Source organism: Arvicola amphibius, chromosome 10, assembly GCF_903992535.2.
Source record: "Arvicola amphibius chromosome 10, mArvAmp1.2, whole genome shotgun sequence".
NCBI classification, from domain to species: Eukaryota; Metazoa; Chordata; class Mammalia; order Rodentia; family Cricetidae; genus Arvicola; species Arvicola amphibius.
Window position 1 is genome coordinate 48,328,584 of NC_052056.1, and position 25,966 is coordinate 48,354,549.

General features: G+C 37.1%; 1 protein-coding gene across 1 annotated transcript; it reads right to left on the reverse strand.

Annotated features, from left to right (window-relative positions):
• Positions 1 to 23,880: 23,880 nt before the first annotated feature.
• LOC119824201 (60S ribosomal protein L29-like) lies at positions 23,881 to 24,447 on the reverse strand. The gene has a single exon (XM_038344350.1). The coding sequence runs from the start codon at positions 24,443 to 24,445 to the stop codon at positions 23,999 to 24,001; it is 447 nt and encodes a 148-aa protein (XP_038200278.1). The 5' UTR covers positions 24,446 to 24,447; the 3' UTR covers positions 23,881 to 23,998.
• Between the last annotated feature and the right edge of the window lie 1,519 nt (positions 24,448 to 25,966).

Consider the following 25,966-nt stretch of genomic DNA (forward strand, 5'->3'; position numbering starts at 1 on the left):
CATTGTTTTTCTGGAGGCTTTCTGTCTTAGGTGGACACCATCAGAATTTGCCTCCTGTTCAGTACCTCTGAACTCTCCTGAATGATGCTTAGTATGCACTCTGGGGAGTGACATTTTACCTGAAAAATTTTAAGACAGCCATACTGCTTTACTTGACAAACAACTGATGCTGGGCTGGGCTGGGCTTTATACATGGCATAGATTTCTGTTCAATTAAGATTTGCAACCTAAATCCATTACCAGCAATAAAATGCATGTGAGCAAATTAGCCCCACTCAGGGAAGCTGTGATTAATACATAGAAGTGAAGCTGGCATTAGACAAGTTAAGAACTACTATAAGTGGTAGCAGGCATGGTATTGAGTCAGTACAGGTGGTTTCTACTTCATCCTTAAAATATTAAACTCCTTGGTCAGAATTCATAAAACAATTGCACAGTTTATTTCTATCTAGCACTGTAACTATTCTAAAAGAAATTGATCATTTAATTGAATGAATGATTTTTGCAGGGCTTCCCACTAACCTAATGACATTCACAAACTTTATTAATCCGTCGTTTTCAATCAGTACTCAATAACATTGGTGAAAGGAGGAAACAGTCAGGCATTAATAGTAGTGTGTGTGTGTGTGTGTGTGTGTGTGTGTGTGTGTGTGTGTAGAACATAACACTTAAGGCCATGACCATTTTTGTTCATTAAGAATCCCATAGACTTCTAAGATAGGACAGACAGGAGAAGATGGGTCACTGAAGTGTCTTATCCTGATTAGTACTGCACCTCTTTCTGATTCCTGATTACAGATAAAATGTTGCCAGCCAGTCCATTCTATTGCTGCCATGGCTTCTCCACAATTATGGAATATATTGCTTAAATTACAAGGAAAAATGGACCACTCGTCCTGTGATTTGTTTCTTCTAAGATAGAAGTCTATGGTATGCCCACTCTCACTTGGGTCATGGCTAGATTCCAGCAAGATAATTATTTTCTGCCAGTAAAAACAATCCCCTTGCAGTTGGCATTGGATTAAGCCTTTCTTCCTTTTTTCCCCCTCTTCTAACTTGCATCTGTTTTGTCAATGGGGCTAGCAGCTCTGTGTGGAAAGGGTTTTGCAAATGTTCCCCACTTCCCTAGTAATGTTTCTAGCACCACAAGTTTGAGGGTTTTATGTTGCTGAATGACAATCTCTGGCTCTTACTTTACTAACTATTCTGGAGTCACGGAAGAAACATCTATTTTTAAGGTATGCATTTTATTATGTTGGCTGCATACTCTCCATGATTTGAAAAGGAATGCTCTCCTATAAACTCTTGTTTTTGACAAGGATTTGGTCACCAGCTAGATGAAGACCTTGAGGTGGGGACAGACAGGAGAAGATGGGTCACTGAAGTGTCTTACTTATCCTGATTAGTACTGCACCTCTTTCTGATTCCTGATTACAGATAAAATGTTGCCAGCCAATCCATTCTATTGCTGCCATGGTTCCTCCGCAATTATGGGATATATTGCTTAAATTACAAGAAAAAATGGACCACTCGTCCGGTGATTTGTTTCTTCTTACAATAACAATAGAAGCATGCCTGTCCAATATTCTATAGCTTTTTACATAAATGTGTGGTTGTGTGTGTCTACATTCCAGGTAAGATGGAAGCTCAAAAGCTATATCCCATAAGTGAAGTTTCCATTTTAATATGCACTGACTTTCACTACAGCATAAAAAACATTTTTCAAACTTCAGTTTTGATTCGAACATCCTATAAATCTTATACAATATAATTATCTCTGAACATCGGAAATTAAAAAGTCAAAAAAATAAAAATCTCCTCCCACAGGCAATATTTTAATCAAGCATATTTTTCTTTCAGCTTCCTCTCTAGCACAGTTGTGGGAATCAAAGAAAGAAAGTATTGAAAATTCACATGGTGATTGACTGCTAGTTCTTTTTTTTAAAGTTAATCTAAGGTTATTTTCAAAGTTAACAGGAAGAACATTTCTCTTATTTTAAAAGAATCATTTTCTTTATTTTTTTCTGCTTTTTACTCTTAGAGAGCAACACATACACATAGAGAGTCTGGATTCATAGGTTGGAAAAAATAAAGAAACCATTTCCCCTAATAAATATTTTTTTTTTTGGTTTTTCGAGACAGGGTTTCCCTGTAGTTTCTAGAGCCTGTCCTGGAGCTAGCTCTTGTAGACCAGGCTGGCCTCAAACTCAGAGATCCGCCTGCCTCTGCCTCCCGAGTGCTGGGATTAAAGGCGTGCGCCACCACCGCCCGGCCCTAATAAATAATTTTATAACTCAAACAGGACCATATTTACTCATGGATATGGATGACAGAATAGGTGAGTTGTTTTGGAAAGTGTCTTTCCATATTCTTTAAAACAAAGCTGGAAAAAAAAATCACTTGACTTTCAGGATTTATTTAGGTTTGTTATCAAGCTCAAATTAACAAACAAGTTTAAATTAAAGTCAGATTTTTAAAGGCAGTGGATGATACTTGGAACAGTCTTTAATTGATATGGAGGAAGAAATTACACTGAAATTATTGACTCAAAGTCATAAGTCTAATAGTGTGCTTCTAGAATCATATCATCACTGTAACTTTCCTATTCTTTGTTTTTCTTTTTTTTTTTTTCTTTGTTTTTCGAGACAGGGTTTCTCTGTAGCTTTGGAGCCTGTCCTGGAACTAGCTCTTGTAGACCAGGCTGGTCTCGAACTCACAGAGATCCGCCTGCCTCTGCCTCCCGAGTGCTGGGATTAAAGGCGTGTACCACCACCGCCCGGCTAACTTTCCTATTCTTAGCATCTACTAAGGGCTTCAAATATTTTAGATTTGTGTCTGATATTTGCACGATTTCTGTCACTTCCTCAATACATCAAAAAAGGGTCACCATAGCATTTCACTAAAATTTCTTAAGTTATGTCTGTTAGGACTTAATTACATTGTTTGCTAAAACATAAGACTCTATTTCATACGCACAGTCATAGGAGAGATAAAATTCCTCGAGACAAATTCTACATCAAATCCACAGAGGAAGCCTAGAAAGTATAACATGAATAAGACATTGAAAGTGCCCAAACTATCAAACAAGGCAAGGTTCATGTCAGCCAATGTTAAGACAACCAAAGGATGTTGGATGCTATGGGAAGTGGAGAAGTTTGCCTACTGGAAGTGATGTTGGAAGATGCTAGAGGTAGTGAATAGAGCTGTGACCAGGTGTTCTCTGTGAGAGGCTGAACAGAGTAAAAGGAAGATTTAGTTCATTCAGCAGGGGCTGTCATTCTGGATCAGATTACTGATTCATAAACTTTGGATAACATCCCATAGCAGCAGGGGTGTGACCAAGAGCTTATCAAGGAGTCAGGGCTTCCATCAGATTCTAAGCCCAATGAAAAATGAGATGGAAATGAGACCAAGATTGGACAGGTAATGGAAAGTCTGAAATTTTAAATATTATTTCATCTATTTTTGAGATTAAAATATAATTACATCACTTTTCCCTTCCCCTTCTTTCCTCTAAACCTTCCCATAACCGCTCCATAAGTTTTATTTACAAACCATGGCATCTTTTCTTCATTAAGCTTTTTGTTTTAAACACACACACATACACACACACACAAACACACACACACACACATACACAAAGTCAATTAAAAAAACCTTGATCAGAAGAATGAAGAAATGGTTCAGTGGTTTAATGATTTCAGAGGACTTAAGTCAGGTTTTCTGTACCCACATCAGGTGACTGATAGCTGTCTGTATCTCTAGGATTTCTGGTACCCTCCTCTGGCTTCTGGGGATAATTTAAGCACATGGAAAAACTCATACACAGACACATACATATGTGCATAATTTAATTTTTTCAATCTATAAATATTTAAATAAAATTGTATTGTCATCATTATTGGCACACTGACATATAAAATTGCTTGCATCTCTGAGGTACAGTGCAATATTGGAAAGTACATGTTATGTTGAATCACAAATAATACTTTTTGTCTATCACATTCTTTTTGTATTTTCCCAGGACATGTTAGCAGCTGTAGTTCCCACGTTTTACAATATATCACTTAATTTTATTCTTCTTATCTGAAGGTTTATAGCCTTTGACCAACATCTCACAATTTCTTTTCATCCATTTAACCCTTGGTAACTACTAGAGTTGGAAACTAGAATCTCAACAAGAGCTAGACAAATACTGTCCTAGTGGGCTATAGCATCAACACTCAGTTTACTGTTTGGAGACAAGGTTTCACTAATTTGCTAAACTTAGCCTTGAACTTACTCTGTAGCCCAAGAAGGGTTTGAATTTGTCATCTCCCACCTGAGCCTCTTGAGTGGCTACATTAACAGGCTTGTGCCACCAGGCCCTACTGCACTTGTATTTTTCTTCTCTATTTCACTTAACAACAGTGTCTTCCAGATTCATCCATATAATTACAAACAACATAACTACCCTCTTTTTAGAACTAAATGACATTCCATTATATGTGAAAATAGGGATATATGTTTTTGGCTTTTTGAATAATTTATTTCTATTTCATGAGTATGACAGTTTGACTGCCTTTATGTATCTATATCACATTATACCAGGTACACAAGGGGACAGACGAGGGCACTGGATCCACTTGGAGCTGGACTTGGTGGTGGTTGTGAGCTAGCATGTGGTGATAGTAACCAATCTTGGACCTCTGGAAGAGCCGGAGTTGCTTTTAGCCTATGAGCCATATTTTTCGCTCTGTGAGTTTTCAATCCACTTAACCATAGATGAACACTTAGAAAGAGCTCCATATCTTAGCTGTTGTAAATACTGTGGCAATAAACAAGATAGTGCAGATGTCTCATTGCAAAGCTGATGTAGTTTCCTTGAATGTATATACAGAAGTTAAGTTACACTCATTCTTTTAGGAATCATGTTGATGCTTTTCACATATACTGCTCTAGATTTATTTACTATTTTTGATAGTCAATGATAGAATAGATATTCATTAAAACTGAAATTTCATTGTTACCCTTAAGCTAAAAGAGGTCTTGAAACTCCTCAAGCTATAGTAAACATGAATACATTTTAAGAAATGGGAACGTTTTTTCTTTTTTTTATTAAAAATTTCCATCTCCTCCCCACCTCCTCCCCCTTCCCTCCCCTCCCTTCAACCATACCCCCACTCCACCCCTCTCCAAGCCAGAGAGCCAGTGGAAATGAGGAAAAAAATGTAATACAGACCTAAACAGATAACTCTCAACAGAGGAATTTAAAATGTCTGAAAGACACTTAAGGAAATGTTCAACAACTTTGTCATCAGAGAAATACAAATCAAAACAACTCTGAGATTCTATCGTAAATCTGTAAGAATGGCCAAGATCAAAAACACTGATGACAACTTATGCTGGAGAGGTTGTGAAGAAAAGGGAACACTTCTGCATAGCTGGTGGGAATGAAAGCTGGTAAAACCTCTTTGGATGTCAGTGTTGTGATTTCTCAGAAAATTAGGAAACAACCTTCCTCAAGATGCAGAAATACCACTTTTGGGCATATATCCAAAGGATGTTCAACCATGCCACAAGGACATGTGCTCAACTATGTTTATAGCAGCATTGTTTGTCATAGCCAGAACCTGGAAACAAACTTAATGTCCCTTGACTTAAAATGGATAAGGAAAATGTGGTACGTTTACACAACGGAGTACTACACAGCAGAAAAAATAATGATATCTTGAATTTTGCAGGCAAATGAATGGGACTAGAAAACATCATTTTGAGTGAGGTAACCCCCAGAAACAGAAAGACAATTATCACATGTACTCAATCATAAGTGGTTTTTAAATATAAAGCAAAGAAAAACAGCCCTCTCATCACAATCCCAAAGAACCTAGACAACAATGAGAACCCTAAGAGAGACATACATAGATCTAATCTACAAGGGAAGTAGAAATAGACAAGATGTCCTGAGAAAATTGGGAGCACGGGCACCTTGGAGAGGGTTGAAGGGGAGGGGAGAGGCAGGGAGGAGAGCCCGGAAAAATGTAGAGAAAATAAAATTAATAAAAAAGATGTCTGATTTTGTACTTTCCTATTGTGAATGGTACCACACATGAAAGTGTAGAAATAGATATGGTAGATGAAAATAGATATCTCTATTGCATGTTGAATGAATAATTATGGTGAATTATAAAAAGTGAATTACCTGGGTCATTATATGCTACTTCTGTTGTCAGAGTTTTGACAGTTATTCATACTCATTTACACAAAGACTTGATTATTACACTCCCACCATTAATGTATATGTTTCCCCATATCCCACGATTAACACCATTTTATTATATGATAGTCATTTTGATTGCGTTGAGACAGAATTTCAGTATATCTTTGATGATAGCATGTCTGTGATGATTAAAGAAATGGAACATATTTTCCATATATTTATTGGCCATTATTAATTTTTATTTGAGAAATCTCTCATTTATTTTCCTATTTATAGATTGCATTCGATAATTCTGATAGTAGCTATATAATATCCTTTCAACTCACAATCCAGTGAGAGATCCAAAGATACAAAGGAGGCCAGAAAACGCATGTCCAAGATGAATTTCCTTGCATCATTACAGAATAAGAACTGATTTTACATGACAGGTAACAATTTAATTGAATTTCTTAATTAGAAATTAAGTCTGGAAGCACATCATTTTGAGAGACAACTATTTTGAGGGAACTACTATTTTGTCATGTTCATGTGTAAAATTTTAAGAGATAGACTGAATTTCTGACAGATTTTTGAATGCATGGCCTGTGGCAGGCTCTAATCTGTATGCAATCATATTATCCAACTAAAAGTGGTGTAAATAATAGATCTACTTTTTAGACAGGATTTAAATTACTTAATTCAGATAATAATTGAAAAGATAACTGGTACATTTGAAATATAACTCATGTTCACCAAATTTTTTGTTTTATTTGTTCAGGCGATTATACTTTTTCATCACATGATTAAAAATTTGTGTCAAGATTTACTTAAATACATGCTCTGAGCATCAGTTCTGGGAGTTCATATTTTTTATGGACTATGTTCAATTTTTATGGAATTCTACCCCAAACCTCACTTTTAAATTTCCAATTTTACTTATTGATGTTCTTAGTTTGTCTGTTGGTAATTTCCCTTTCTAATTTATTTTATGGTCTCTAGACTTTCTTCCAAGTAACTGAATTCATTAAGATTATATATTAACTCATTCTTGCCTGAAATCTTTCCCCCCAATTGCTTCTTTCAGGGCTCAGAGCATCTGCAGAGAAGGAGGCAGAAATAGTAGAAGAACCTGAAGGGATGGAGGACACCAAGAATGCAAGTCCTTCGAAGCACAACAGGGCCAACACACATGACTGTGGCAGCATGCAGAGGTCCAAGTCCGCACAGGTCTAAGTCAGCTGGAGTCCCAGCACATAGAGGGGACTAAACACAAGTTCCCCATCCCTAGCCCAGAAGCTGTCTCCAATTTCCAGCTGCTTGCAAAGGGAAAATTATTTTTCTACAGCAGAGTCCCACTAGATGTGTAAACCACTCTTAGAACAAACCTAAGGCCAGGGTAGAATGAATTCAATGGTGCTTTTGAAGGTTCCTTGTCTTATAATGCTTTGTCTTTCTTTTTTCTTTCTTTTTTCCTTCCCTCCTTCCTTCCTTTGTTTTTCTTTTGGTTTCTTCCTAGGCCTTTTGTGAATATATTCTGGTATCTGTTGGTTTGCTGGCTTTTTAAAAATGGGATTTCTATATGTTTGAAAAGATGTGTGTGTGCGCGCGTGCATCTCTGTGTGTTTCCTATGCTTTTTCTTTGACTCTTTCTATCTTTATTAATTGTTCATTTTGTCCTATTACAGTTTATTTGTTTTTGTATTCTTTTATTTTGCTTTCTTAATTTTTTTGGATGCCTGTTTGTATTCTGAGTGAGAGAACGAAAAGGTATGGATTAGGGTGAAGAGATAGTTGGGAGAATATAGAAGTAATTGGGAGTATGGAAACCAAAACCAGAATACATTGTATGAAAAATATCTATTTTCGATAAAAATAAAGAAAGACTGTATGTGTAATGAGTAGGTTGTAGAATACATTCAAAGGACATTTTGTGTCTCTAAGGAGAAACGTACTTTGTACATTGTCCCTAAATTGTGTTTTTTTTCATTGTAAATATCTTCTGAACTAATTTGCTGTATTTGTAGATATTAGAAAACAGGTATCTTTAAATTAGTAAATACTGAAGGTTGTTATATTCACATTTAGAGACATAATTACACAAATATTAACATAGGCTTAAATTGTTAAGTATACAAAGATTCTCACTAAACAATTAAGAATGAATACATTTTGGGTGGAATGAAGCCTAACCTCAATCTCTTAAAAACAGTAAGGTAAAACAAACAATTCTGAGAGCCCATTGCAAAAATGAGGATGACGCTGTAATTGACAGATTTCCAACTTGTGGTAGATCTTTAGACAGAATATGACTTGCAATAAGAAATATCCATCGAGTCATTTTCTCTGATGGTGCCTGAGAAATATTTTTTCTTTTTTTGACTTTTTGAACTACATATTCTGTTTTTTGATCAGCAGTAATTCAGAATTCAAAATGAACATCCATAATGAATTATAAGAACCTATATCAAGTAAAATCTTTGTATTGCACTATTGTGTGTCTAGTTCTTCTTTCTATTTTAAATATTAGCCATAATTCTATTTAAGCATTGGAACACTGAGGAAAGTATCTTACTTTAATGTCAGTTAATTAAAAGCTTTAGTTCAACTTCAATCTTAGTTTCTCCTTGCCATATAACATGGCATCTTCACAGCTTTCATAGCTTAGGACTTAGATTTTTTTGAGGAACCATTATGCTACCAAATACAAGAAACATAAAAATACATTAGAATATTGAACCTCTTTTACCTGCAGTATAACTAGGTAAAAATCATGCAAATCAAATAATTAGCTTGGGGATTTAGATTTGACCTAACTTGCAGTCTTCTTTAGGGAATGTTCATTTGTGACCTTCAAAAAATGGGTGTCTTAAACTAGATAGTATTCAAATCAGATTGTGAGTATAAATTAAACGGTATTTAATCAGTGGCATGTAATTCAATTGTTCACCAATTCTGCCTAGAATTCGGTCAACTTATTCTTTTGAATTTTCAATTATTTTAATAACTATACATAAACTTTGGGACAAGGAATCTGTAAGGTTCAATGCATTCACATTTTAAACTGAATTTTTTATGAAACAAGCACAGGCAAAGGTTTGTCTTCAATTAAGGACAGATTTGGAAATAATACATTGTTTTCTGGTACTATGCTTATATGATATGGGATTTACAGATGCTTACCACACCAATACAATTGGAAAGGAGAGATATTTAGAATCTCTGTAATGTTACTCCAGTAACATTATAACAAACATTATAACATTATTACAAAATTTTGGTAGATATATTGTGTGAAACAATAGCATATTCCTTTAAAATAATATGCAAATGTATATCTTCAATTTAATAAACATAGCTCTTATATTTGAACAGATTAAAAAATTGAATGTTAAAATTGCATCCTATCTGACCACAACAGTTTAAAACTAGTTACCAACAACTACAGAAACAGTAGAAAGTTTACAAACTCATGGCAACTGAACAAGAATCCATTGAATGAAAAATGGATCAAGACAGTAACTAAGAAAGAAATTAAAGACTTTCTAGAACTGAATGAAAATGAGTATATTCCAACATATGGGGCCCAATGAATGGTGGATCTAAAAGGCAGTTTCATAACATCAAATGCCAGCACTAAAAAAATAAAGAAAAGAGAGATCTCATACTAGCAACTTAACAGCACACATGAAAGCTCTAGAAGAAAAAGAAGAAAGTACATACAACAACAAAAAAACAATACAAATAATTAAAGAGTTGATTCTTTGAGAAAATCAATAAGATCAACAAAAACTTATCCAAATTAAGTAAAGGCAGAGAAATATGCAAATTAACAATTTAGAGATAAAAAGTGGAACATATCAAAGAGACACTAAAGATAATGATAAAAATATATTTCCCCACCAAATTGGAAAAACCTGAAAGAAATCTGTTATTTTCTCAATAGATACTACTTACCAAAGTTAAATCAATATCAGATCAGCCATTTAAACAGACCTATAGTCCCTAGTGAAATAGAAGTAATAATTAAATATCTACCAACTAAAAAAAGGCCAGGTCCTGATAGTTTTAGTGTAGAATTGTACCTGAATTTCAAACAAGACTTAGTGCCAATACTCCTCAAATATTTCCACAAAGTAGAAACAGAAAGAACATTGCCCAGTTCTCATTAAAATACCATAATATTCCTGGTGTTCAAACTACATAAAGACCCAACTAACAAAAAGTAATTTCAGTCTAATTTTTGTTATGAACATAGATCCAAAATTTTTCAATAAAATGCTTGCAAGCTGAACCTAGTATCAATAAGATCATTAACCAGATCAATAGGCTTTATGCCAGAGATACAGTGAAAGTTCTCTACACAGAAAAACTGAGAAATGTAATATACCATATAAATACACAACCCACTTTATCATCTCAATAGATGCAAAAAAATACCTTTGGCAAAAGACAACATCCCTTCATGATAATAGTCCTATAAAGATTAGGGATGCAAGATACCTCAACATAATAAAGGCAGTTTACAAAAAGCCCATAGTCAACTTAAATAAAGAGAAACTCAAAGAAATTCCAATAAAATTTAGAACATGACAAGAATGTCCACTCTTTTATACCTATTTAATACAGTACTTGAAATCTTAGTTAGAGCATTAAGACAACTGAAGGAGATCAAGGGGATGAAAACTGGGAAGAAAAAAGCTAAATGTCTTTATTTGGGATACTTTTAAGAGGGAATAGCCTTAAATGCATTGACACAAGAAAAGACATTCTGAATAGAACATGGTGAACAGGCACTAGGATCAAACAATGAATAAATTGGGTCTCATAAAACTGAAAAGCTTCTACATGGCAAAGGATCCTGACATTCAGACAAAGAAGCAACCTATAGAATAGGAAACTTTTACCAACTACAAATATTATAGAGGTCTAATATCCAAAATATATAAATAACTAAAAAAACCCACTACATCAAAAAAATAAATAACCCAATTGTAAATTGTGTGTACATCTAAACAGAGAATTCTCAAAAGTGGAAAATCAAATGGATGAGAAATATTTAAAGATGTTCAAACAGTCATGGCCATCAAGGAAATATAAATCCAAATTCTTCTGAGATTTCATATTTCACCCATCATAATGACTACGATCAACAAAATAAGTAACAGTTCATTCTGGGAAGGATGTGTGGTTATATATATATATATATATATATATATATATATATATATATATATATATATTCATCCATTGCTAGTGGGACTACAAAAATGTAGAACCACTATGGACATCATCTACCCCAAGATCCAATGTATCACTGTTGAGCATATACCCAAAAAGTGATTCATTCTGCAAAAGTGATACATGCACAGCCATATTCAGTGTAGCACTATTCACAATAGGAACTGGAAACAATCGAGATATGCCTCAACAGATTAATGGTACATTTACACAATGGAACACTACTTAGCCATTAAAAAAATAAAATCAGATGAGGGACCCAAGAGGTCAAAGGGACACACACACAGGCTCTGAGGAGGAAGTATGGTGCTGCCCAGTGCCATGACAGACTGAGCAGAACAAAGAGACCCACAAGGCCGGGGAGGTCCCTGAGGAGAAAACATGGGTCTGCCTGGTGATATATGACACTCTTCCTATAAGAGAGACTTAGATATTCTTCTAATATTTATTTTTAGTGACTATTCTAAAAATACAGAAAATGTACTTTCAAATCTATAAAAGTACGTATAGTGTTATCTAATATATATGAGAATCATATCAAGTTTAATATAAAATAAGATTTCCCACAAAATGTTAAGCTGTTAACTTTCTGTAACATTTTTCTTTTGTTGGAGAAAATCAAAGCTTTATATCTAGTGGTTCTGTTGTTAATAATCTTGTTGATCACTGGTCATTTCCTGCACCCTGTTGTTGCCTGAGTTACCTTCCAGACAGCAATTTTATATTGAGGCTTTCTTTGCTTTTATTGCTTTAACAGGTACTCTTCATAGACAGTGAGACCCGTGTCTAGTAGACATTTCATAAGTCCTGGTGGCCTTTTGCAATATTAGTGGTCATTAAAATACTTTCACAAGTGATAATATCTAGAACATTTGAAAGAAATGGTGGTTAACCTACCTAGAATGAAACAATTTAAAAAAAGAAAACCAACAATAAATTCTAACACGCAAAATACACTATCGTCAAATATGCAAGTCAAAAACCAATGGTATGATACAGAGGAAGGTCACACCCTATAAATATCCAATAGATAAATTCAGTATTCAGTGTGCTAGTACAGATTGTTATTTCCATAGTGGGGAGTAGAGGCAAGAAGATTAGGGGTTTAGTTTCAGCTTTGACCTCAAAACAACAACAACAACAAAAACCCCATCTCTATGTTAAGTCCAAGGTCCTCCCAACTCACCCTAAGTCCAGGAAGGTGAGCAACCAAACTGACAAGGCTCACAGTGAGTCCGTCCATGCTGTAGAGTTCATGCTCATCGCTGTTGTCCTTGGTTTCTCAGTCCTCCTCCACTGTCAGCCCACAGCTAGTTCCTTGGGCAGCTGAGGAGAGGGAGCCAGAAATGTCCAGATCCTATTACCATACTCGTGAATATCTTGCATATCACCATAGAACCTTCACCTGGTGTTGGATGGAGAAAATGACAGAGCCCCACATAGGAGCACTGGACTGAGCTCCCAAGGTCCTGATGAGGACCTGATGGAGGACTCCCATTGGCTAATAAAGAAACTGCCTGGCCCATTTGATTGGCAAGCCCTTAGGTGGGCGGAGTAGACAGAACAGGAAGAAGGAAGTGAGGTAGATGGCTCAGACAGATGCCATGCCTCTCCTCTCTGAGCCAGATGTGATGGAGCCAGCCACCAGGTCAGACATGCTGAATATTTCCCGGTAGGACACTACTCGTGGTGTTACACAGATTGTTAGATATGGGTTAGTCAAGATGTGAGTAAGAGTCTGAAACTAATGTGCCAGGCAGTATTTAAAAGAATACAATTTGTGTGATGTTATTTCATGTGTAAAGCTAGCCGTGCAGGATCCAGGCGGCCAGGAGCCAGGGCGGCAGGAACGCAGCCCGTCTGCTCATCATTACAAGGACCATTTTTTAAATTGGATTATGTGTTCTTTTGATGACCAATCTCTTGAGTTCTTTGTATATTTTGGAGATTAGAACTCTGTCTGATATGGGGTTAATGAAGATCTTTTGCCATTCTGTAGGCTATCCTTTTATCTTGTTGACTGTGTCCTTTGCTTTACAGAAGATTTTCAGTTTCAGGAGGTCCCATTTATTAAATGTTTTCCTCAGTGTCTGTGCTACTTGAGTTATATTTAAGAAGTGGTCTCCTGTGCGAATGCAATCAAGTGTACTTCTCATTTTCTCCTCTATGAGGTTCAATGTGGCTGGGTTCATGTAGAGGTGTTTGCAAAATCAGACATATTTATATGTGTGGCTTGAAGGCAGATGGAACTATATTAAATGAGAAAGCAAACAAGCAAAGATAGTAGGGGGTGAATATGAACAAAGTGATAAATACATATGTTTCTATATCATTTTATAGAATATTATATGCTGATAAAATTTTTAAATTTTAAAAATATACTACTTACTTCTTTCCTGCTGTTTCCTATAGGTTGTCATTGCCTGTGACTATGTCTCCCGAACAACAGAAGCCAGGTAGAAGTAACTTAGATACCTCAATAACTTGATAAAGCACAACAGCTTTCTAGGCTACACCAGCCATGTATAATATGTTTTTAAAAACTAAAACATACTAAAAAAGAAGTATACAGTTGTAATAGCAAAGAAAAAGGAGAGGACACAAGAGAATCCCCAGTGTACTAATGAGTGAGATAAAAATTTTTAAAGTATACAATATTCTGTCTTTCCTTCTTTATCTCTGCTTTGATTTCCTACCTTGCTATGTTCTGCCCTGCCATAGGCCAAAGCAGTTTCTTTATTAACCAATGGTAATAAAACATATTCACAAAATAATGATTGTCATCAATTGTTCTCATGGTGGAGGCATAGTGGCAGACATGGTGCTGGAGAGTAGCTGAGAGTTCTACATCTATATCTGCAAGTATCATGAAGAGGGAGTAACAGTGGGCCAACCTTGACCTTCTGTAACCTCAAAGCCCATCCCCAGGAATATCCTTCTTTCCACAAGGCCACACCTCCTAATAGTGCTACTGACTATGAGCCTATGGGAGCCATTTTCATTCAGACCACCACAGGAAGTCAGGGACAAAGTTAGAAGTTACCTCTTGGGTTTTGTGTGATGTAGAAGGTGAATGAGATTTTAACACATCTCTGTGGCAAGGATTGTACTGTTAACTCATCTGCATTTTATCAAAATGAAAACATAGCATGTCCATTAGACCAAATTGCCATTGCAATGCCTGAAAAGAAAATCTGTAATGAAGGTGTAATTTAGGACACTGTTTCTTGAATTTCAAATATGGTCACACTATGACAAATAGCTTCCTAATTCTGCATGCATCTTTCCCCAAAGCTATATTCTTTCAAGCAACAATAACAACAAAACTGTTGTTTTATTATTGTTCTTGCTTCTGATGTAAGCAAAGGATTTGCCTCTTTTTAAGCAGGGTGCTTATGTTATTAATCTGGCAGAAAAACGGGAAGGGGCGCTTGTAAGCCATACCCTCATTTTGTCTTTGAACCAGTGCTTTTCCTAATTATTTTCAGTGAAGCCAGAACAGTAGCCAGTGCTCACTAGACCCCCGTGTAACCACAGAAACAGAGGAAAGAGACAGCTTTAGCATAACAAAATGAAGGAAAGTTAAAATCCCAGGAGTCTGTGGGAGCAACACAGTGAGTAGAGAGCAAGAAAGACACATGGTGAGATTTGATTCTTTCAGTGACTCGGGAATGCTTTATTACTATAACAATAAACAAAGTAATGATTTCTTCCCAGCCCCCAGCGGGAGATTATTAGGACAACCTTGGAACAGGAAGGAATGCTGCAGATTACAGTGTACATGGTTTGGTTCTCACACTTTTCTTTCTTCTAATGAATGTTCAGTATAACAATGTGTGGTATTATCCTACACTCACAGTAATCCCTGTTAATTTTATAGAGGCAAACCCAGAAGCAGTCTACTGCTGTACATGTGCCCCGCCCCTTGCCCCAGTACAGAACACCTAGGTGCTGGAGAGATATTTCAGTATAAAACAGACAAAGCAGGATTTGTTAGACCCACTGTCCATATGCATAGATGCTCTTCCTCATTCTATATATGTCTTCAAAACAGCTTACTAAACACCATAGCACTGAATGAAAGGGCGGTATGCTAATGCCCTCTTGCTGTTTAATTGCAGGAGAAGCTTTCCCTGGAAGAGAGCCAGGAACTCCTGTGAACCAAACAGTCTTAATTTAGTTCCGCCTCTGCCTAGCTCACACTGAAGTGCTGTGATCTTCTTCACTGCCCCATGCACAGAGGTTGTGTGCAATTTTCTGCTCTGTCTGTCTTAGCCATTGTTACATTCAGGTGACGGTTAATTTAATCACTCATAATATTGATGCACTGTGTTACATGTGTTAATACCCAGGTTGCTCTGTTTGCAGGGCCTTTGGGTGATCTAGTGTCAGCCCATTTCTCTGGCAAAGACAAAGCTCAGGATGTCTCACCCTGCACACAAAAGAATTTTGTTCTTATTAATTCTTACAATGCTCTTGAGTGGGAAGCAGATTATATATTCATAGCAAGCACAGCAGCAGCACTAGAAACAATATTTCCCAGTACCTTTTTACATGTGTACCCTCACTGACATTATTTGACAAGTGAAGGATCCAGGTACCTGCCAGGCATCAAATCTCAATTATCCCCAACTCACACTGGTTGAAGCACTTTAGTTAGTCCCCGGGGTGCTGAGTATTCCAAGATTCAGAAAGCAAAGCCTTCCCTGGTGTTCATACCAGCCTGGCAGTTATGCGACCCTTCCATTGGAAGTAACACAGTCACTCCACACTGCTTCTGACCACAAAATTGACCACGTATTTACAATACCCATGGAGAGCATTGGTTTACCTCTAAGAGCGCTCTGTTTTATTGAACAGAATTAGTGGGTGGAGGGGAAAGATAGCTTCAAAGAGGCTGAAACATGCAAGTCGGGCTAATTACTCTGGAATTTAGTCTGAAACAGATCGATATGAAGGGCCTTACAACACATTCCCCAAATTTACCAATTTGGATGTTACTTTCTGACCTCCTATCTTTCACACCTGAGGCAAAGAAAATAAATAAACCAATAAATAAGTAAATAAATATATAAGTAAATTGGTAGATCTTCATCTCTGAGGGTTTCTACACTGTATTTGGAGATTAAGAAGACTAAGAACAAAGAGGCCTTGTGGAGGCCCCTCCCCTTTTGCCAATAGACAGTCTATGCCCTGCAAAGGGCACTTCGACAGAACTGTCCCCCAAATAGTTTTATGTGAGTCTTCTCTAAGCTCCATGTCATATAAAACTTTAATAGAATAGGTTGGATTTGCTTTTCTGTTGTGGACCTCTGCTTGATATAAGGAGTGTTTGAATGAGCCTTGCAACAGGTAAAGTATATTACCCTCCCTGCCCCCCATGCACATGGGATAATAGTGTTTAGTTTTAAATAAACAATGCTATTGAAAGGTTAATAATATCCTTCATTAGGTGTGTCTATATGTGGCATTTACTAGCTTAGTTGCCATAAACAGCAGGGAACAAATGTATTCAGTTAGTAGGAATAAGAAAGATACACAGTAGAAGCAGCTTACTGAAATGAGTCATTTCTTATCTAATTTACTGGAATTTCTGCCTGTGGAAGATGAGATTTCAAGGCCTGTTGGAGTGATGAAAAAAGAGAAGAATTAGTCAGGGAGGATCAGAAGTTTTGTGAGAGAAAGCAATTTGCCCAAGGTCACTTAACTAGCCAATGTCAGAGTCGGGAATTAAACGTAGTGAAAGGGAATGGATGTTTCTATAGTGAGTCTCTTAGAGGAGCACCTTCGAGCTGATGTCAAGAATTTCCTCCAGGAGGTACATGAGAATTGCAGTGACCTTCATGAAATTATACATTGTGACTCCGAGAAAAGAGACTCAGATTTTTCATCTAAGGAACCAGGGATCCACAGGCAGACCAAAACCCACTTTCTGAATTATCTATGAAAATGCTTTTCACATCCTTGTCAAACCTGGAGCAAAACAAAATGCTCCCTTAAAAAGATGAAAACTTGCTTTAGTCAGTCCTTCAACTAGCAGAGTAATCATTTTTTATTTGTTTGATGAGTGCTTTATTTCAGTTACATATAAACAGAAATTCGTAGACATAGATCCTGTGTATATTCATACACATACTAATCCTGTGTACCTTTCCTACAAAAAATTTTAACATTAAATCCATTAAAAAGTTTTATAAAACCATAGGAAAAAAAACCAATGAAATTTAGAAGCAAAACTTTTGACCATGTATCATTTTTATTAGCAGCAAGGAAAATTATATATTAAATAACACGTAATAGAATAATTTTCTACAGTCTTAAACAGAAGGAAGAAGAAATGATTCCAGATCACAAAAGTACTGTGATTTTGCTGTAGAAAATAAGTGAATGCAAACATTCTCAGTCACATGTTTTTTTTTCCCCCTCCGGACCCTCTCTCAACTAATTAAGCTGGGTAAGGATGGAGCCATACAGGTACCCCAGCTGATCTTAGAAATGCCAAGTTGGAGATCAGACCTTTCTGTTAGTCACATTATCTGGACCTGATGCTATACTTTCTTAATTATCGAATTTCCATCTAGCCTATCTACCTTCCCTTCACCCACTCTCAGAAGACCGCTTACCTTATTTGTGTGCAAGCACTATTCCCACTTTCTCCCAATGAACTGAAAGTTCTCTGAAGGCCTGAGCTTAACCCAGCTCATTACTGTAACCATAGCACCTAGAGTCCAAGCTAACCCAGTGATACTCAATAAATATTTTACAAACAAAACTGGGTTATGGCTTAGTGATAGATGTCAATCTTTACATGCATGAAGTCTCCCCTAGCGAACATCATTAAAAAGTCTAACTTTTCTAGATATTTTTTTTCATCTCAAAACTTAAAGGGTTTGAGATATCTAAACAAAAAATTGAGGGCTGAGAATGTTTTGCTACTGTATGGTGTCATGATTTTGAAGGTTATAGTAAATAATGAATGTTATATACTGTGACATATTTTCTCTGGTAAATAGCGGGCAGTATATTGATGTGGGAGGTCCTTCTGTATATGTGATGCTTTTAGTGGTTAATGAATAAAGCTGTTTTGGACAATAGCTTAAAAAAGTTAAGCCAGGTAGGAAATCTGAACACACACACACACACACACACACACACACACACACACAGAGAGAGAGAGAGAGAGAGAGAGAGAGAGAGAGAGAGAGAATAGGCAGAGTTCAAGGGATGCCATGTTGCCTCCCAAGAAGTAACATGCTGCACCAGTAAGCTGCAGCTTCATGGCAATTCACAGATTAATAGAGTATTTATTTAATAACTAGAACTAGTCAGTAAGAAGCTTAAGACATTGGCCAAACAATTGTAATCGATAATAAGTCTCAGAGTGGTTATTTCATGAGTGGCTTCGGGAACAGGCAGGCAGAGAAAAGCCAGTCCAGAGAAAGGTACAGGACAGAGAATACGTCTAGCAGCATTATATATACGGAAGCTTCACTAGAGGCACTGCAAGTCTGAAAAACATGCTCTGAGAATCACTGCCTGGAGTTATTCAAAATGGTCAATTTTTAAATTTTCATTGGTTATTAAGTGTAACAATGTAAATTCATAATTGATAAAATATTATGAGTGTAATGATTTGACATTGGTCTCCACCATGCAGTTTTCCATAATCAAATAAATTAGCATATTCATCACCACCTATAGGTACTTTTGTATGTGAGTGTGTGTTGTGTAAGTATGCACTCATATGCATGAGCATGTGATGATTCTTTTACAGTTTTTAATTATTATTAATAAACAAATCCTGTGCACAAATATTAAAGGAAAAGGAAAACCTAAGATGGATACAAACTACTGTGAAGACACTCCTCTGCTGCAGGCTTCACTGCTTGAAAAAGCCAATGCTCCTTTCCACTCTGCCTCTCCTTGTCTCAACCATCCCTAATATAATCCCCTCCTCTGGACTAAAACGCTCTTTTCAGTTGTATAGCAGAATTCCCCTTATATGCAGTATAAAGTATGTATACAAGTTATTGTGCATCATATTTGAAATAACCGGTGTTGTTCCACTAATTGTGGTCAGCAAGCTTCATACTAGATCACCAGAACACATTCATGCTAGAACAGTTTTATATCTCAGATAACTTCTCCCCTCCCCAATCCTATTCCCTAGCAACCAGAATCTTGTTCTGCTTGAGTAAATTCAACTGTTTGAGCTTCCATGTATAAGTAACATCATATTTCAAAATATTTATCTTTTTGTGTCTAGCTTATTCACTGTTTTCAGAACAATTAATAGATGCTATTTGAAACATCCCATATTTTAAAATCAAATTTAAAGTATATATAAAACTGTGAGAATAGAAATATAATTCTTTAAAAGACAATTATACTACAGAGGTTATCATAACTTGAGGTATCCTTGGAATTTGGATCTTAGTTCTTTACAAGGCTCACAGCTTATAGAAAAATATGAATATTGGTATTTACTTTCTTCTCTATAAATATAATACCTACATCATAGGAATTGTAAATGTTATAGTATATAGCATCTGAACTGTATTCATATATTATGGATATGTTAATATATCATTGTAATAATTATTTTAAAAATAATCTAATTAAAGTCTGAGAAATTTTAGTCAGCAAAAACTTGTTATCGGTTCTTCTACTCTGAGTATTCTATTTACTTATCCCAAAATGTTATGGCATCTAATGCATATTGCTAATTTCATGAATGCGATTATAATATTGGTAGAATAAGACTTTATTCTTCTCCTCTTATTGACTAACCCTGGCATTTTCTTGAAGAATCAACTTAGACTGTTTCTTCACTATTCTTGCCTAAACATACCTGCCTAGATGATATAACAACCCTTTCCCATGCCAAGAGTCTGCTGTAGTTTGGATCTGAAATGTCTCCAAAGGTTTATGTAATAAAGGCTTATTCCGTAGTCTATAATACTACTGGAAGAAAGGAAATAATTGGTAGAATTTAGGACAGTTTGGTGTATTCATAAAGGTAGTGCTAGGACACTGATTTCTTTATGATGTATTTTAAATTTGCATAAACTATAGAACAGGTAGCATTTTCTCTAGAGGTTTCTGTCATGATTTGGTCTTATTCCTTTTCCTGGGAAGACTTGGAGATATGTCTGTCTCTACTCAATCCATAGAGAGAAGGCAATGTTCATCTAAACACAGGTTGCTTAATACAGTTACTTAAAAACTCCAGGGTAACTCAAAAGCAGTTGCACTATTTAGATACCAGCTCCCAACACACACACACACACACACACACACACACACACACACACACACACACACACACACGGACAACTTACAGGCAGTTATAGCACTGAGCAATCCTACTTGCATGTGGTATAGATGAGTCATGAATTCACATGACTGATGTGGCACAACTGATGACTGCTGTGTAACAACAGTTATACCACTGATCACTTCGATACCTTTAGGGTACCTAGTGACCTCATAAAGACCTCTCAAAGGCTCATGAGCCCCATGATTCCTACAATCCCATGATCCCACAAACTCTGTGAATCTTTATCATTCTAGTGCTAAGTTGTGAAACATTGGAAACACATAAAGCAGATAGGTACCACACTTCTTTGAAACAATTGGCAGTTTGGTGGTAGTTATAGATTGCCAAAGGAAATGATAAAGAATGAATACTCAATTTTAGCTCGGAAAATTAGGAAAAAAAATCCTCTTCAAATAGGCAACTACCAGGTATGAGGAATGTGTAGAAAACTAAAGATTCTGTACCAGTTAGGGTATATCTGTAAGCCATCTATAGGTATACAGTAAGTAGTTATATGGCTTTGTAACTCAGGAGACATCTCATTGAGAGGGACATACTTGAGAGTCTTTTATGCACTCAACTAATATTTCTTCAGTTCCTTCTGCATGCAAGATCACTGCTGCAGACACAAAATTATTATTTTTTTCCTCATGGTTTATTTTTTTTTATATTTAAAAATTTCCATCTCCTTTCCTCCTCCTTCCCCCTCCCTCCCCTCCTCCTCCCCCTTCCCTCCCCTCCTTCTCCCCCTTCCCTCCCCTCCCCTCCACCCATACCTCCCCTTCCTCCCTCTCAAGGCCAAGGAGCCATCAGGGTTCCCCATTCTATGCTAAGACCAAGGTCCTCCCAACTCCCCCCAGGTCCAGGAAGGTGATCGACCAAGCTGAGAAGGCTCCCACAGAGCCCGTCCATGCAGAAGAATCAGAGCCCAGAGCCATTGTCCTTTGCTTCTCAGTCAGCCCCCGCTGTTGGCCACATTCAGAGAGTCGGGTTTGGTCGCATGATCCATCAGTCCCATTCCAACTGGAGTTGGTGATCTCCCATTAGTTCTGTCCCACCGTCTCCATGAGTGAACGCACCCCTCTCGTTCCTGACTTTCTCCCTCATGTTCTCGCTCCTTCTGCTCCTCATCAGGACCTTGGGAGCTCAGTCCAGTGCTCCAATGTGGGGCTCAGTCACCTATTGGGAATCTACCCAAGAGATGCCCAATCATACAACAAAAGCATATGTTCATCTATGTTCATAGCAGCATTATTTGTAATAGCCAGATCCTGGAAACAACCTAGATGCCCTTCAGTGGAAGAATGGATGAAGAAACTGTGGAATATATACATGTTAGAATACTACTCAGCGGTAAAAAACAATGACATCTTGAATTTTGCAGGCAAATGGATGGAAATAGAAAACACTATTCTGAGTGAGGTAACCCAGACCCAAAAAGATGAACATGGGATGTACTCACTCATAATCGGTTTCTAGCCATAATTAAAGGACATCGAGCCTATAAATTTGGGATCCTTGAGAAGATAATAAGAAGAACCTCCACCTGACGATAGATGAAGAAAATGACAGAGCCCCACATTGGAGCACAGGACTGAGCTCCCAAGGTCCTGATGAGGAGCAGAAGGAGAGAGAACATGAGAAAGAAAGTCAGGACCGTGAGGGAACCTCCAGCTGGCGACAGATGGGGAAGGTGACTGAGCCCGACACAAAATTATTGATACTCAGAATAATTACACACTAGTGGAGCTTTTAAAAGGTGTGCAAGGAGAGAAGCTCACCCAAGATGACTTTATAGATTGGCCACTGCAGCCGTCTCTCTTATTCTCTGTACCATCTCCTCTAAACTCCCTTCCCAAGTCACTCATCCTTTTATCTTACTCCCAGTCCAGCAAGGATCTACTGGGAACCTACCAGCAACATCTGCCAAAGAAACAAACAAGACAGTGAAGCATGTAAGTAATTTTCAGATCTTTAGTACCCCTCCTCTCTTCCAAATACAGTCTTTCAGTCTCATCCCCACTCCTTTCCTCCTCTACTCCAACCCCAGGGGGCTAAACAGATCCTGATGGAACACCCTGCTTTCCTCATTTCTGCGGGCCTCCTGCCTCCCACAACTGTCCACATTCCTAAGTATCAGTTCTCAGTACCTAGAAAAATGTTTTATACAGAATCCCAAGTGACCACACCTGACAGTATTCCAGAAGAATTCCCCTCCAGACAACACACACTCACCACATCCTCCTATGAATCAGAGAGGGCAAGCAGATCCCGAGGAACAAAACATTCACCCAACAAAGATAAGACAAAGTATCAGCACCTAGAATTACAACAACCCAAACCCAGATGCCCAGACACCAGCATAAAAACACAATCAATAATAGCCTAGAAAATATGTCTCCATTAGGCCCAGCAACCCTACTGAGGCCTGAGCAGTGCAATTTAACTGAAGAACATGTAGTCAAGAACCTTAATATAGCTTTTATGAATATGATAGACGTACTTAAAGAGAAAATGAAGAAATCCCTTTAAAAATTTTTATAGAAACAACAAACAGTGGAAGGAAATGAATAAAAGTAGAAATACAATCAATAAAAAAGGGTTAAACTGAGGGAAATCTGGAAATGAAAAAATTCAGAACTGAAACAGGAATCTCACTGGCAAGCTCCACTAACAGAAAGTCTACCATATTTAGAATATATCACGTGAGAAAAAAATGATTTTCAGTAAAGAAAAAATAAAACATATTTAAGGATATCAACCTCAGAGTCTCTAAAATATTGGGGCTTCCTAGAGCTTCTGGTTATGAGTGTGAAGGACTTGACCAAGACAGTAAATATTTATATATGTATTTTCTCCAATTTAGGTTGAATTATAAAATCCTAGCATTGGCATTGTAAACTGTGCTTCATATAAATCTAATCTATATGATGGCTCTGTTCATTCACATTTGCTTTTAGTGCCCATAATATACACCATTTCACAAGTGAACAAAACAAAATCTGATCTGAAAACCCCACTAAAAATGCTTAGTTTGAGTAACAACTAATGAATCTACTGAGCTTCAATTACTACAACTGTGTCAACTTTTCTCTCCCATGTGTTATGAGGACTTGTTTTTTTTTTTTTTTTGTTTTTTTTTTTTTTAACAGAACTTGCCTCAAGTTTATTTGTAAAAACAGCACAAGGTCCTGACCATCTGCAGACACTGTGTAGATATCCACACCAGTCCATCTCTTCACACTGGCAGACTGAGACCTTTCTTATGGGGCCTTCTCAGGGGCCTGGGCACCTTTGGGAGCCTGAGCTGCAGCTAAGGCCTCTGCCTTGGCTTGCACCTTGGGCTTTGTTTTTTGGAGCCTACGACTCCTGGCCATGTAGCTTCTAATCCGCTTCCCAAGCTTGGGGTGAGCGATGAAAGCGAGACGGGTGAATTTGCGGCTGGGGCTCTTTGGCACCTTGGGCTTCACCACCTGGGGCTTCACCAGGGCCTTGATGGCCTCTGCACGTGCACTCGCGGCCTTTGCATTATTTGCCTGTATCTTCTTCAGGCCTTTCTTGTTGTGCTTCTTGGCAAAACGCATGTTCCTCAGGAACTTGGGGTCGACCCCCTTGAGAGATTCGTATCTTTGTGACCGGGGTTTCTTGATGCCATTTCTGTGCCATTTCCGGGACTGGTTGTGTGTGGTGTGGTTCTTGGACTTGGCCATGGCTGGACGGTAACCGGCGGCTCCTGAAGCGCCTGCAACCGGAAGAGCTATGAGGACTTGTTTAATGCCTTTAGATTACCAAGTACGTTATTTTGATTTACATTAATTGTGAAGCTTTGCTTTTCTCCAGAAGATTTTGAGATGCTTTGTTTATTAGGGCTTAAGTGGATAAACTCCCTATGGCACAATTGATGCTGGAATCCTGGAGCACCTCAGAATTTATCAGAATGCATGGATAATTGTGTTTTGCTAAACCTAAATTTTAAAAAATACAGTTTTAGTTATTTGAACACTTAATTATTATGAAAGATAATAATCATAATATTCAAATATTTTTCATAAGGTTAAGCAAAATAAGGACTCACAAAATGATGCTATTAGAATATACTGGGTTATGTGTGTTCTCACAATGTAAAAGCAAAAAGAAAATCTTTTCCTCCGTGCTATATATAATAACTCTGAAAGACTCAATATACATATTTCTAACAATAGGCTTTTCTTAATTTTACGAGGAAATAAAAAGGAATAAGAAGCATAAAGCAAAAAGCAAGGTCACCTCGGTGAACAGAGAGTAGTTTCACCCAGTAGCTGTGTAGATTCCCGATGTCATATGGTCTAATTAGAATGCTATGGATAAATGAGATGTAGAAAAGATGATTTCCAAATACTCTTTCTTTGTTTAAGTGATGAAAAACTCAGCTTTTTCATTGGCCATCTTAAAAAGGAAGGAGACTCCTGAGAAGCAAAATGTCCATTTTCATTCTGGTTTAATGATTCACTATCCAAGTGTGAAATTAGATAAATAAACAGTCTGTCATGCAGAAGTAAAATTTTGAAATCTCTAGGGATTTTGACAGTGTCACCCTGTATCTGCTTTTCCTTTTTTCTTATGTTCTGTAATTTGCGGAATGGTGTTAAAATGCTGGCTACTCCAATAGAGGAGGAGAGTTAGAATAGGTTGTATTACTCACCAACAACATGGTGAAAGTCATTCACAAAGGCCTCTGCCTCCTGGATACAGAAGAGGAAATGCAAGCACCTACTTTCATGGAAAGCTTCTGCATGAGTGATCTTAGAGATCTTATATAAGCTTCTCTTTAGAGAGACAGGGTTTTCTATTCATTGGTTCACCATCTCTACTCTTTCTATCATTTTATGAAAATTACAGAGAATGTTATTTTGAGAGCATGGGCACCACCAGTACTCTTAATGGACTTCTCAACAAAAAACACCTTTGATCCTAAACATAATATGTATAGAAGACAAAGGTAAAGTTAAAGCCTGTCTTAAATTCATTTCTTCCTTCTGAGGTGTCTTGTTGAAAAGTTTTTCACTGAGTCCCTTCACAGTATAGATGAGAATAAGGAAAATTTTCCCAAATTAAGACACTCTTAGAGCAGAACAAGCATCTAAAGAAAATACCAACCAAACCTTGTTCAGAATGGCATTATTTTGGAAAGCCAAGATTTTTAAGACACCATTGCATACTCTTCTATCCCATATTAAAAACACAAAAAGGGA